Source organism: Rhinopithecus bieti, unplaced genomic scaffold, assembly GCF_001698545.2.
Source record: "Rhinopithecus bieti isolate Rb0 unplaced genomic scaffold, ASM169854v2 scaffold_15133, whole genome shotgun sequence".
NCBI classification, from domain to species: domain Eukaryota; kingdom Metazoa; phylum Chordata; class Mammalia; order Primates; family Cercopithecidae; genus Rhinopithecus; species Rhinopithecus bieti.
This window is the reverse complement of record NW_016808815.1, coordinates 1,865,187-1,880,755: the sequence shown is the minus strand read 5'-3', so window position 1 is coordinate 1,880,755 and position 15,569 is coordinate 1,865,187. Positions and strand designations below refer to the sequence as shown.

At 41.4% G+C, this 15,569-nt stretch overlaps 1 protein-coding gene across 2 annotated transcripts in view; it reads left to right on the top strand.

The window, feature by feature from the left end:
• SLC5A8 (solute carrier family 5 member 8) overlaps positions 1-15,569 on the top strand; it is a 65,147-nt gene that overhangs the window by 39,061 nt on the left and 10,517 nt on the right. For both annotated transcript variants that reach the window (XM_017887295.1, XM_017887296.1), the window contains exons 11-12: positions 9,354-9,440; positions 10,851-11,056. In XM_017887295.1, coding sequence (XP_017742784.1) covers positions 9,354-9,440; positions 10,851-11,056 — 293 coding nt within the window. The remainder of the gene's footprint in view (positions 1-9,353; positions 9,441-10,850; positions 11,057-15,569) is intronic.

Genomic DNA, 15,569 nt, shown 5'->3' with positions numbered 1-15,569 from the left:
TCCCAGTTAGGCTACTCAGGGGTCAGGGACCCACTTGAGCAGGCAGTCTGTCCCTTCTCAGATCTCAACCTCCGTGTTGGGAGATCCACTGCTCTCTTCAAAGCTGTCAGACAGAGTCGTTTGCGTCTGCAGAGGTTTCTGCTGCTTTTTTGTTGTTGTTGTTGTTGTTGTTGTTGTTTAGCTGTGCCCTGTCCCCAGAGGTGGAGTCTACAGAGACTGGCAGGCCTCCTTGAGCTGCTGTGAGCTCCACCCAGTTCGATCTTCCCAGGGCTTTGTTTACCTACTTAAGCCTCAGCAATGGCGGGCGCCCCTCCCCCAGCCTCGCTGCTGCCTTGCAGTTAGATCGCAGACTGCTGTCCTAGCAATGAGGAAGGCTCCGTGGGCGTGGGACCCTCCCGGCCAGGTGTGGGATATAATCTTCTGATGTGCCCGTTTGCTTAAAGCGCAGTATTGGGGTGGGAGTTACCCACTTTTCCAGGTGTTGTGTGTCTCAGTTCCCCTGGCTAGGAAAAGGGATTCCCTTCCCTCTTGCGCTTCCCAGGTGAGGCGATGCCTCACCCTGCTTCAGCTCTGGCTGGTCGGGCTGCAATAGCTGACTAGCACTGATTGTCCGGCACTCCCTAGTGAGATAAACCCAGTACCTCAGCTGAAAATGCAGAAATCACCTGTCTTCTGTGTCGCTCACGCTGGGAGCTGGAGACTAGAGCTGTTCCTATTTGGCCATCTTGCCGTATGTCTTTTCTCCTCTTTTCTAATGTGAGCATTTATGCTGAAAATTTCCTTCTTGGCACTAGTTTACCTGTGTTCCACAACTTTTGACATCTTGTATGCTTGTTTACATTCAGCTGAATGCATTTTTAAGTTTTCTTTGAGATATTCTTTTGATTCATGGATTATTTAGAAGTATGTTACTTAGTTTGCAAGTATTCAAATATTTTCCTGTTATCCTTCTGTTATTGATTTCTAGTTTGATTCCATTGTGATCAGAGAACACACTATGATTTCAGTTCTTTTAAACTTGTTGAGGTCTGTTTTATAACCTAGGATATGGTATTTTGGCATATGTTCCATGAGCGCTTGAAAAGAATGTGTATTCTCTTTTATTAGGTAGAGTGTTCCATAACTATCAATTAAATTCTGTTTGTTGATGGTTGCTGATTTTCTGTTTAGTTGTTTTATCAATTGTTGAGAGAGAGGTGGTGAATTCTCCAAATATAATTGTGTATTTGCCTATTTCCTTTTTAGTTCTATCAGTTTTTGCTTTGCTTCATGCATTGGGTCTTATTGAAGGATTAACCTTTTTGTTATTATATAATGTCCCTATCTGTCTCTGAGAAATTTTTTTTGCTGTGAAGTCTATTTATCTGATATTAATATCGTTACTTCTACTTTCCATTGATTAATGGTTGCATAATATATTTTTCCATTTTTTCACTGTGAACCGCCTATGCTGCTATATTTGAAGTGAGTTTTTTGTAGACAGCACATAGTTGAGTCTTTTTAAAAAAATCCAACCTGTCAATCTGTCAATCTCCATCTTTTCACTGGTGTACTTAGACCATTCACATTTTATATAATTACTGGTATGTTATGTTAAGGCTTAAGCATCATTTTTTGGTTTTCTGTTTGGTATTTCTGTTTTTTGTTTTCTGCCTTCCTGTGAGTTGTTCTAGGGTTCCTTCTTTCTACCATTTCCTTTCTCTTTAGAAAACTTCTTTTAGCCATTCTTTTAGTGTTCCTTCACCTGAGAATGTCTTGAGTTTCCCCTTTATCCCCAAAGGATATGTTTGTTGGGTGTATGATTCTGAGTTGTTAGTTTTTTTTCCTCATGAGTTAAAAAAATATTTTGCTACTTTCTTCTTGTCTCTATCATTTCTGATGATAAATATGCTACTATTCTAATTGTTTTCCCTTACAGGTAAGGAGTCATTTCTTTCTGGATGCTCTCAGGGTTTTTTTGTTTTGTTTTGTTTTTTCTTTAGTTTTCAGAAGTTTAATTATGATGTATCTTGGTGTATATTTCTTTGTTTTGAGTTTTTGATGTGTCTTGGCATGTATTTCTTTCTTTTCTTTTCCTATTTTTTTAGGGTTACTCAGTTTCTTGAATCTTGAATCAGCTTCTTTCATAAGTCTGAAAGAGATTTATGTCTCTTGCCAAATTTGAGAAGTTCAGACATTAATTCTTTGAGTACTTTTCCACCCCATCGTCTTTCTCTTTTCCTCTGGGACTCTCATGACATGAATGTTAAAATGTTTTGTTATGGTTCTACAGATCCCTGAAGTTTACTTTATATTTCTTCATTTCATTTCCCTCTGTTGTTCAGTTTGTGTTATTTCTGTTGGTCTGTCATTTAGTTCACTGATCTTTTTCTCGGTTCCCTCTATTTTGCTGTTGTGCCCATTCATTTAAAATTTTTATTTCAGTTATTGTATTTCTTCAGCATAACAATTTCATTTGGTTCTTGCTAATATCTTCTTTTTTTACTGAGATTTTTCTCTCTATGTATCTTTTTTTCCCTCTATTTTTTCATTAGTTTCAAGTGAGTTCTAATTGTTAAAGCATTTTTTAATCATGGCTGTTTCAAATTTTTTATCAAATAATTCTATTTCTATAATCTCTGTATTGACATCTATAGATTGTCTTTTTATATTTAGTTTGAGATCTTCCTGGTTCTTTCTATGAAAAGTTAATTTCCACTGAAACCTGGGCATTTCAATATTATGTGATGAGACTTTGAATCTCACCTTCTGTTTTAGCTGGCTTTCTCTAACACTACTTCAGTAGCATAAGGGAGGGTGCTGCCTCATTACTGTCAGATGGAGGTAGAAGTCTAGAGGGAGGAGCTCCTTGTTATGCAGGATAGGGGTATGTAGTACACTATGAGACATATTGGGGCTATAAGATTAATGATGGCGCATAAGGCCCACTGAAATATCTTGTAGGACTGATACTACATGTCTCGTGGGAATTTACAACCCTGGCTCAGGGATTTCCAGGAAACAAAGCCACCTCAGCACAGATGCAGCTTTCATAAACCTTAGAACAAAGCTTACTTTTAAAATAATAGCTTAAATACCTTTTATGAAAGAAACACTTGGTAACTAACCTGGACTAAATACAGGTATAAGAAAGGGAGAAGGACCCCCCCCCCCCCCCCCCCCCCCCGGCAAGGTCTGACAATGGTCTCTGGATGAAGACTCTCTGGTCAGTTCATGATCTGACTCCCTGACTGTATCTGGCCCATGACAACAGCTTATTCTCACCACCTGTCTTCTAAGAGTGCTGCCAGAATAAACTGATTGAGCATTAGATGGTGCCTAAGACTCATATTTGATGTGAAGTGAACAGAAGAGGAGACATTGTACCTGGGGAAGTTGGTTAACTAGGTCCACCTATAACCTCTGAACACAACTGGCATTGAGGATAGGATAAGTAAATGAGCAAGTGTGTAATGACACCCATTTCTAAGGAAGGACTGGGAAAGGGTGACTGGGGACTGGTTATGATCAAGAAATCAGATGAAGCCCTCTGGAACACTCCATAGTGTGTCTGGCAGTTCTTATTTTACTTTCCGGTCTGTTGCTGCCTTCTACATACACTTTGTCTGTGCCTCTGTTGTGAAATTGCCACCATGAAAAACCTGCCAAAATTATTCTTAAGACCATTCTGGCCCCCAGTAATTGGGGACAGGCTCTAAGGAGGAGGAAGCAGAGGTGGAGGATGCCCCGGCTTGAAGAGCCAACCGCTGGCTGGTATGTCTCTGGCTCCTGCTGTGAAAGGTTGCTTCTTGCCCCCAAAGATCTTGGTATCGTGATGCCACAGACCAAGAAGGCAAAGGTGAAGCTTACCTGCTGACGGGTTATGTGCTATTGTCCACCAGCTAGGGACTTAGAAGCATGTTTCCCAATGGACTAACATCACCAGTGAAGTCCACAAGAATCATCAAAGGGCACGTCACAGCTGTTCCCAGCCCACCATGCACTCCAGTTGAGACAGCATGGCTTCTCAAGGGGTGTGCCCCACCCTATGATGCCTGCTGGGTGTTGCTGGCAGCATCCCACAGGCAACATGCCCAAGTCATGCGGGCTCACTTCAGAGTCACGTCATTCTGCCTGGCCGATCCAGAGCCCTGTGAGCTGTGGAATGATGATCCTGAGTGTGCTGGCTTACCGCTGGCTACACCACAGGTGTCACCAGTCATCACCTGGGCTGAGAAAGCAGCTGCCACCTCCACAGCTGGCTGAGATGAGGAAGTATGTCCTAGACACCATACAAGTCCATGAAGAGGTTCACGCCTGTTGTGGACAGAAATTCAAAGCCTGCTCAAAGACCTGGTGCAGGAACCCAACAAGAAAGGCATCACCTGGCTGTGCTGTGTGTACCTGACAGGATGTGCTTTGCAACTCATAGGCTGAGAAATACAAATACAACGGCCAGCGGCTATCTTTAAAGATAATAAGATCATTTCCTTATTTCAAGACCCTGTGGAGCTTATCCAGGCACAGTGTGGGGCAGGTAGACATAGTTGTCCCTGCACTCTGTTGCAGTGGCTATTCAGGCCTGATGAATAGCACCCCCAGCATGAGCCTCTTTTCATCAAGGGCTGAAGGTGGCTGGTGTACACTGAGGAAGAAGGGAAGCTACTATGGCGCTTAGGCATGCTCCAGTGAGTTTGTATAGCTGCCACTCCCATGGAACAGGGGCACAACTGGGAGACCCTGGAACAGGCTACCTTGCACCCAGATACCTTACAGATGTTTTTAAGGAGAGCCCATCATAAGCCAAACCAACTCTCCTGGCCCTGATGGCCACAGTCCCTGAAGTTAATTGAGCTCTGTAGGTCCTCACCACCCTGGAAAATGCTGCGACAGAACCATCCAACAGTGTTCACAGCAGCACCTTGCTCCCCACCCACCACCCAGGACCTTGCAGCCAGAGGTCTCACACTGGGCTCTGCTCTCCCTGGCCTTCCCATACCCATCACCCACTGGATGAGGCCCAGTCCAGCTGTTCCCAAGGGCAGAGTGACCTCTACTGGCAGTTACTCTGAACGGTACTTTCAAATTGGCTCCTGTCTGGCAAGCCTCATGAATTCCTGCAAACCCTCCTTAATATCAGTGTCGCCCAATCATCCCATCCACTGACCCACCACCCATCTGGATGGCTGAGCATCAACTTCCACCGTTGGGAAGATGCCTTCACTGCTAACATTCCTGCCCTGTGCCCAGAATGACTCAAAGACTGTCCCACCCATCCTGCTTATATCCCTCCCTGGCAAGAGTTTACTGGTGTATTTGTCTAGGGTTCTCTTGGGCCACCACTGTTCCTGCAGCCAGTGCCTCCTAGAGACATTTGCTGCCCCAGTTGTGCCTGGCAGCCATCTGGAATGGACAACATCTTGAACTTTGGCTTCATCTGGCCATGTTCAAGATCATGATTTTAGATCTTTGACAGCACCTCAGCACACAGTGTCCCCAGACCTAATTGCTTAGTTCTGTGTCCTCCTTATCCTTCTGTTCCATTTTCACATGTCATTGCTCTGCAGTCAAGCAACTCCAAGCCTGCTACCACTGAGTCCATTACGTGAGTCCTGCTCATGTAATCGTGTTTCTAAGCGCCCAATGTGCCCGTGTCTGCGCGCCACTCCGGGTGACGGTGACTTTGCCACATCCAAATGTGCTTCTCCAACGCTATTCTCAGACCGATTACTTGCCACTGAGGGTCACGACAGCGCTCCACCGACTATTTGGGCCACCCACTCGAGCAGCCAACCTTCCAGCGCTGCGGCATGCCTGTCCAGCTGGCTTGTGCGACACGAGTCCCATTGGCGTTCCCCTCCAGAGCTTGGGTTGTGGCGATACCCTGTCCCTCCATTGCTTCCCTCATCAGTGGTGCGAGTCGCTGTCCCGAAAGCCAGGCAGCTGAGGCCCCATGTCTCGGCTGAGTGGAACCTCCCGGTGCTGAGCTCAGGCTGACACACACTAGATCTACTCTATACTCTCTGTGATGATACAGTTCAATTCCAGATTGTTCTGAGGGTGCCACCGACTCCTACTCACCGTCCTACAGAAGATCTGTTTCTCAAGATTTGACTGACCACGGAGTGCACTTTCAAGCTCGGGCGGCTTCTCAATTATTGACCCCCTCAGGGTCAGGGGTGAAGTGTGGTATACAATGAGATGTATCATGGCTATACGATTAATGATAGGCATAAGGCCACTCAAGCAACTCACAGGGTCAGTCCTATCTGTCCGGTTGGGGATTTCCAACTGGATTTCCAGGAGACCAGGTTACCTCAGCACGATGCAGCTTTCACAAACCTTAGATCAAAGGTTACCCTTACAAGCATAGCTTAATCTCTTTGTGAACAAAACACTTGGTAAATGACCTGGATTGAATACAAGTATAAGAAAGGAGGAAGGATCCTCCAAACTCTGAGAATGGTCTCTAGATGAAAACCCTCCTGGTCTGTCAGTCATCTGACCGGTGACTAAATCTGTCCCACAACACCATCCTGCTCCTGCTATCCTTCTGGTGCTCTTAGCACTGCCAGAATAAAATGCATGGGCATCAGATGGTGTACAAGACTCGACGATGATGCAAAGCGAACTCAAGGGGAGAGGCTTCCCTGGGAAGCTGGTTAACTAGGACCACCCATAACATCTGAGGACAACAAGGTGGAATTCACTGACATCATGGAGGTGGTGGCTTTGTCACTGCTGGACCATGGTGAAAGTCCCGATTTTCCACTAGGCCTCCTGTGACATTGCCAGCAAGGAGGCAAAGGGTGCCTCATGACAGGCTGGGGGTATGGAATCTAGGCTGGCATGGGTGTGGGTGGGGTGAACAGATTATTCTGTGGAATGGAGTGGTTGGGGTCTAAGAGTTTTCCATCTTCATGGGCTGCTCCTTTCCTGGCCCTGTGACTAGAGAGAGAACAGGCCTTTATGAGGGGTTTTTATCTTATTTTATTTTTTTGCTTGTGTCTGTTGCCATTTCGAGGCTAGCTGGCTTCTTTGACTCTCAAGCTGGGATACATGAAGCAAAAAGAAAATTCAGGGAACTCACCCTGTACCACTCTTCAGGTCTGGGGTCTCTAGTGGGCTGCCTTCTTTCCACCTTTCAGAGTCGTCTGATGTTTCTTTTATATGGAATGTCAGGATTTTTAATTTTATTAGCAGGAGGAATAGAGAAATGTGTGTTTATCTTCTCAGAAGTAGAAACACTTTATTGAATTTTTTTTGTTGTTTATTTACCTGAAGGGTCTTCCACCTCCTGTGGCATTTGCTCTTCTGATTAGAGAGCATTTTTGTGTTGGAAAGCTCCCTCCTGCTCCGGTGGAGCTGTGGGCCTGGAGAGGACAGACCAATCTTTAGAACAGTGTCTTCTTCCTGAACCCTGTGGTCACCTCACTGTCTTTAGCTTACGGGCCTTGGCATAGACTTCTCCTCTGACTGCAACACCTTCCTCTCTACCTCGTCCACTGCCTAAGCCTTAGTTATTCTTCAGTTTTCATTTTAACACTTTACTTATTTAAAGAGACTTTTCCTGTTACCTGGATACATTTGCATTCCCTTCTGCTAAATGTTTCTAGAGCACCTTGTACTTTCTTTATCATCTCTTGTCAAACTTTATTGCAGTTACTTATTTAATGTCTGTTTTACTGAATAGCCTGTAATCCATGAAGGTGGGGAAGATGACATTGTTGTTCAACCCTTTATCAAATATCTGGTGCCTACTGCAGTGCCCAGGACAAAGCAAGAAATTAACAACTTTAACTCGAATGTTAACTAATAATGTAGTTAGGCTCATAAATATCCTATTATCTGATCACCTCAAGTGTTCCCTGAAATTTCCCTGGCCACTTGGGCTGCTCCTCTGCGATCCTGGACCTCCTGTTGACCTAGAAACTTAAAGGCTAATACTGGCAAAGTAGGGGTCCTCCAGGATCTTTTTCAGTCCTAAGGCTTGGGGCCATTCTGGTTGGTTGTTGCTTAGGGCATACCAGCTGTTAAAATAGTTTGATCTCATCTCTGGTTATATGAATGAATGGATTAGATCCAGAGCTCCGAGCCTGTCCAGCACTGCTAAACCATAGCCAGTCATACAGAATGTGCTTTCTTCATAGTCTGCATTAGTGCCTGGAGCTCTTATTGTGGTTGATTCCCCTTTTTCTGTATATCAGCTATGGCCTGATTATATACAATGACATGTTCTAGCAGAGTCATCATAACTCCAAGCCAGTTCATCCTTGCTTCATCTCTAGCCAAGGTCTTCTTTCCTCTTGTAGATCTTTTTGGGGTGTCTTCCTTATGTCTCCAAAACTGCTCACAGATCACACAGTCATAACTTGCTTTGTGGGTCATATGACCTCTTGCAGTGGAGTCTATCTCCCTTCTGACTGTACTCTGTGTAAACTGACTCAGGATCACATCCTTGAGTCCACATAATTTTAAACACTAGTTCTCCACTCTACTTGGTACCACTTCTTTTTCTTCTTCCATGAAGTAGGCCTATTTAAAACAATAACAACAATAACAACAAGCACTATTTCCTCTAATATTTCCTTGACTTGATATTTTCTCTTTGATTCATTCATTCTGTTCTATTAAACCCCTCTCCTCTCTGGACAAACCAGTGATTCCCTGCTCTTCTTTTGTGGTTCTGTCCATTCTTAAGAACTGGGCATTTAATTATTGGGATCATATATCTCTTGGAAGCTTCATTTAGTTGCATTACCTCATGCGATGTTTGCACTGTAAAACATTTTCACTATAATGGATTCGGTATCTCTATATCAAAGCAGAGGTTGCAGTTATCTGATTAGATTTTAAATCTATTTCTATATGATTTGATCAGTATTTAAAAAATCATATTTATCATTCTAGTTTCATCCTTAAGGAACCAAATCAGGAATGGCAAATGGGTTTCATCCTCCTCTCTGGTCACATAGTAGTACTTGTCCACAGTTTTGAGAGGATTTTGAGATGATCAAAGCACAAAGGAGTGCTGTGATTTATAAATATCTGCAAGAGCAATGCTAAGAGGAGAGGTATCATTCATGATTTATACATTAATATAGGTGCTCCCATTGTCTCAGGCCTCTTTATCTTCTTTGTGTTGTGTGGCCTTTTTTGAGGCTACCTGCAGAAACAGATGGATACTTGAGACTGGGACGCAGAAACTTGTAAGTTCTAATGACGTCTTTTCCAGTGACAAGGCTATCGTGACTAAAACTATGATTTTCAGAAGGAGGCTGAATACTTTAAATCATTATCCTGATGAAATGACTTTGAAATATTTCAGTTTGGATTTGTGATTGCTAATTGCTGACTTTGTATTATTTTTGTAGGCAGCACTCAGCATATTTGGTATGGTTGGTGGACCACTTATGGGACTGTTCGCTTTGGGCATTTTGGTTCCCTTTGCCAACTCAATTGTAAGTACAAAGAATGAATATGTGTGAGGATTACTTTTTGAACTATACTAGCAGCTCTACACATTTTTCTCAGTTGTAAAGATATGGTTCCTTTGAGATTTGTCATTAGCTACTTGTCTTGATGACGTAAATTATTTCTATTGACTTTAGTGGAGTGTACAAGGAAGTACTATGTATAGGGACCCTAAAAGTGTGAAGCTTAATGGAAACTTCCAGAACCACATAGGGCAATTTTAAATATTCATAATATAACTAAAGGAGCAACATTTTTTTGTGCACTTACCTACTTGCCCTTCTCAAAAATTAATAGCTAGGATTTAAAAGAGATCAATAGGCTCAGATATGAGAGATTTAAGGGCAGTAAAACTTAGGATTTCTGTGAATAGCCATAGCACAGCAAAGAGATGCAACACAATCTTACCACCTTGGCCAGGAATTTTCTACTCCTGACATTTAAAGCTGTAGATCCCACAACATGATTTAGCCCCAAAGGGGTGATCATAATTGGGAATATTTTCCAGAAAGACATAATATCTCTGTCCTTCTACCTAGACATATCTGTGCTTAGAAGTGCTAACTTTTGTTTGGAATAAATGAGCTAGAAATTATTTCTCTGAAACCCAGAAGAAAGTCCACCGGTTCAGTCTGGCTATAAGATGTAGTTCAGAAAAAACTGATAATGTATGTACAGTTGCTTCAGATACAGAATAGCCATTCAACTCTGACTTCATATTTGGAACTCTGTTTTCCTTATAAGGCATTAGGAATTGGTAAGGCAGATATTAATAAGGACTATTGTGGTTATTATTTATTATCCTCAATGAAATGTCATATGAAAAGCTACTTTTGTAGGAATTAATCACAATGAAAGAGATTTGTTTGTGTCCACCTCAGAATGTTGAAGCTTGGATTAGACTCTTTGCATGATGAAATGCATTAGTTTGTTAAGTATCAGAAAAGTGTATTTAAAAATCAACTTTTGATATTTGGCATTTGTTGCCAGCATGCATTTCCTCCAGGAGAGCTGTAGCTGACTAAGCTAACATGCCCTTTTCTGGGGGCGGTAATGGGAGAATAACATACTATTTCTCCTGCCATGAACAGTATCTTTTTTTTTTTTTAAACCATGTCCAGGTTTTTCACTAGCAGATTATCTGCCTTCCTTCAAAGTAGGCTTTCTCACTCCTTTTTCCCTCCCTGCCTCACTACCTTTCATTCATTTATTCACTTGTTCATTTATTCAATAGATTTTTATGGGCTGAGCACTGTCTTGGGAGAAGAGAGCACTGAATGTTTCTGCCCTTGTGGGTTTTATAATGTTGTGCCATGTTGAACTTGGCTTTCTAATATTAATTTTGACATCAAAGCAAATTGTATTATTTTTCTTTTAAAAGCATTCTTGTTTTACAGGGAGCACTTGTTGGTCTGATGGCTGGATTTGCTACTTCTCTATGGGTTGGAATTGGAGCTCAAATGTATCCCCCACTTCCTGAGAGAACATTGCCATTGCAGCTTGATATCCAAGGCTGTAACAGCACATACAACGAGACAAATTTGATGACAACCACAGAAATGCCATTTACTACTAGTGTTTTTCAAATACACAATGTTCAAAGGTATTGAATTAAGTTTTATTACATTACACTTTTAAAAAGTTATGCAACAAGTAGAGAACTCCAGTTGTTTTTTGTCTTGCTTACAACACTGTGATTTTGCCTAATTCTGGAATGAGTAAAACCTGTGTGGCTAGCTATACTATTTTCTGCAGCAGTAACAAAAAATGTCATATTTTCATAATTTTTCTAGACATTTCTGCCTTATCTACAGATGTAAGAAAACTTAAATATTAATGAAAAAATTCTATTATGTGTAAACTCTCCTAAACACCAGCTCTTAGCTGCACAAAGAATTATCGTTGTCTTGGAAAAACTTTTAAAATGGAAAGCACAATTATAAATAAATATTGCTTATATAGTCTTTGAAGGATAGATTTTACTGACCACAAGCTACACTTATTTAAACATATTAAATAATTGCCATTTGTTCAGTTGAAGATTCCAAATCTTTAAAGCATTAACAGTGATTGCAGCTGTGATCTTCATGCTTGATTTCAGTCATGCAGTACACTTTGGAGCCTCTAGATGCTGAAGTTGTCTGATTTAATGTAATGATATAGACCTGTGGGTAGAGACATGCTTTACTGTATAGTGCATGTGAGGGCAAGACTTTCTTTAGTGGATATATAAATGTCCAGCCTTAAAGCACAAACCCTGTGGATATGTTCGAGGAATGCAAAGATGATGCCATTGCCCCCAAAATATTGCCCCAGTGCCAGCTTATCTGGAATGACGTCATTATAGAGTCATCCGTTTGGGGTTAAGACACAGCATACCCCTCTTAAAATGGACACACTCCTTGGAGAAGGAACATGATCATACATATAGCCATTGTTAGCAATTCGTGTTCCAGAGGGAATTCAGCTATGAGAAAGCTAGTCAGTGGGACTTCCAGGGGCATTCCAGGCAGGTAAGCTCTATATGGTTGAGTGGAAAGGTAGTTCCAGAGCCTGAGGCATATTTGAGGGAAGTTTTACTAGGTGAGGTGCAGTGTAGAGAGGGACAAGGACATGTGGGGAGCAGTGTGGACAGGCATGAAAGCACTAGAGAGGGGACTGGGAGAGTCATTAGAGTCAGAAAGAGAGAAAAGGTTAATTGAAGGTTAAGTGAGAAGACATAGAGGATGTACTTCTTGTTTTACAATTTTGCTTAGCATTTTCCTAATTATGTAAATATTTGCCCTTAAGAGTCTAAGGCAAAATGGTTATTTGGATTCCTGAAAGAAATAAATTAGCTGAAGTTTATTCTATGCCTGGTACCATAATAATCAGTTTTACATGTTAGTTTACTTATCAAATATTTCCGCTTAATAAACAGGAATTTTCGAGCATGGACTGTGTACCTAGCACTGTGCTGACCATTTATTTAGTATCCATGGAAGAAAATATTTCTCTCCCAGCCACTGTTTCCTGCCTTCCAGAAAATTCTAATCTAGCTGGAGGGAATGTGCAAAACAATAAACTCAGTAAGCATGCTAAGTATAAAAACTAGGACATAGTAAATAATAAATACTTGATACATTTTTGTTAAAAGAGTGAGTGCAAAGTTGGAGTGTAAGTTAGCATTAAGACTTCAGAGATGTACTACTACTTCAAGAATGCACAGGTTTGGCTAGATGAATGGGAAGATCTGGAAAGTTATTCTTGTCACCAGAAGGGAGATTGGACAAGAAAATAAATTAAAACATGCATTGTGGTAAGTAATATTCACAGGGTATCATGGGAGCCAGAAGGAGGAAGTCTGCCTGACTGGGGTCAAGGAAACCTTCTTAGAGGAGAATTGCATGGGCTGGAGTTAGTCAGGTGGTGGGAGTGAGCACAGGGACCCACGGAGGGAGGAGTATGTGTCACAGAATGAAGAAACGACAGGTGCAAAGGCTTGAAGGGCTGAAGGATCAGGGCATCTTAGAAACATCATCCTAGTTCCGTATGGCTGGAGCACAAGGGTTGTGAGTCACCCAGCTGTAGGTTGAATGTGTGATCCTTTGGTTGCCTAGATACAAATTGTTTCGATTGCCTAGATTCAGTATTGATTTTTTTAAGTTTCCAATATTTGATGGTTACATTGGTAGCTTGCTGTGGTTTTAGTTTGTGTTTCCCTTATGATTAATGAAGTCAAATGCATTTTCATTTGTTTGTTGGCCATTTGGATATCTACTTTTGCTACTTAGTTATTGAAGTCTTTAGTCCATTTGAAATGGATTCTCTGTCTTTTTCTTATTTACATAGGAGTTCATGATGTATTCTAGATATGAGATATGTTTTGAAAATATTTTCTCCCATTCCATGGGTTAACTTTTACTCTTTTAATGATACATTCTTTTGTCAGTCAAAAATCTCTTAATTTTAATTGATATCTGTTTCTCAGTTTTTTCCTATATGGTTAGTCCTTTATGTGTCTTGTTAAGAAATCCTTGTCTACCCTGCAATCATAAAAATATTCCACTAATTTTTTCATTTAAAAGTTTTATTTTTAACCATTTCCATTTGGGAAGTGTAATCCACTTTGGAATTGATTTCTGTGGGTGGTGTGATCAAGATTATTCTTCCCCATGTGGACATTCGGTTAACCAAACTGAATTCAAACTTATTGAAAAGACTCCCCTTTTGCCCCATTGAATGTGCTGGTGATGAAAACAATGTTTACCAAGTAGCTATTTTTCTGTGGATCTATTTCTCAATTCTCTGCTCTGTTCTATTTTGTCTGTCTCTGGCTCAATATCACACTCTCTTAATTTCATTAGCTCACCTCAATGTGTTCCCCTTCTTTCTGGGCTCTTGACACCTCAAGTTCTCATTGTTTTGTGTTTGTTTTTGTTTGAGACAGAGTCTTGCTCTGTTGCCCAGGCTCGAGCTCAATGCAACCTCCACCTCCTGGGTTCAAGTGATTTTTGTGCCTCAGCCTCCCAAGTAGCTGGGATTACAGGCATGCGCCACGACTCCTGGACAATTTTTGTATTTTTAGTAGAGATGGGATTTCACCATGTTGGCCAGGCTGGTCTCGAGCTCCTGACCTCGGGTTATCTACCTGCCTTGGCCTCCCAAAGTGCTGGGATTATAGGCGTGAGCCACCGCGCCCAGACAAGTTCTCATTGTCTTGATCTCTCTGATATCTTCAAAAACCTGCCTCCCTCCCCATGCCCCAGGTTTTATATATTGTTCTCAGCAGAATGATTGGTCTAAATCAAGCAGCTGTCAAAACTGAAAGTGGAATCCTAAAGCAATCGTTGTAGAAATGATAATAGAATTTTCATGTTACTCTTTCACTTAAAACATTGCATTGAGTGCCATTGCCTGTAGAGTAAAATTCCAACTCATGCCCAGTCCCACAAAAAGTCCCCTGCCTATCTTTCATCTTGTAATCACTGTCTTCTCACTGTGCCTCAGTCAGCTTGTGTTTAGTCTCTGAGATGCTTTCCTCAAGAACATTTTGTTTCTCAGATCTCAGTTCAAATGTCACTTATTCCCAAAGGTTTTCTCTGACCACTCGTAGGGTGGTTTCTCCCTCTCCATCCTGTTAATAGCAAATCATTTTGTTTTATTTTCCTTACAGTGCTTTCTACTAGTGGAAATTATTATATTTTTTAATTTGTTTATTGTATTTATCTCTCCATTAGAATATAAACTTTATGTGAGCAGGAATCTTATCTACCTTATGTTTAAAAAATAATTTCAACTTTTATTTAGATACCTGTGCAGGTTTCTTACTGGGGTAAACTCTTGTCTCTCTCCCTTCAACCTCTAGTCATCCCCAGTGTCTATTGTTCCCTTCTTTGTGTCCGTAAGTACCCAATGTTTAGCTCCTACTTATAAGTGAGAACATATGGTTTATGGTTTTCTATGCCTGCATTAATTTGCTTAGGATAATGGCCTCCAGCTGCATCCATGTTGCTGAAAAGGACATGATTTTGTTCTTTTTTTATGGCTGCATGGTATTCCATGGTGTATATGAACCACATTTTCTTTTTTCTTTAATTTTTATTTATTTTTATTTTTTTACCCTTTCTTTTTTTATTAGACTTTAAGTTCTTGGGTACATGTGCACAATGTGCAGGTTTGTTACATATGTATACATGTGCCATGTTGGTGTGCTGCACCCATTAACTTGTCATTTACATTAGGTAGATCTCCTGATGCTATCCCTCCCCCCTCCTCCCATCCTATGACAGGCCCCTGTGTGTGATGTTCCCCTTTCTGTGTCCAAATGTTCTCATTGTTCAGTTCCCACCTATGAGTGAGAACGTGTGGTGTTTGGTTTTCTGTTCTTGCGACAGTTTGCTGAGAATGATGGTTTCCAGCTTCATCCATGTCCCTACAAAGGACACAAACTCATCCTTTTTTATGGCTGCATAGTATTCCATGGTGTATATGTGCCACATTTTCTTAATCCAGTCTGTCACTGATGGACATTTGGGTTGGTTCCAAGTCTTTGTTATTGTGAGTAGTGCCGCAGTAAACATACGTGTGCATGTGTCTTTATAGCAGCATGATTTATAATCCTTTGGGTATATAGC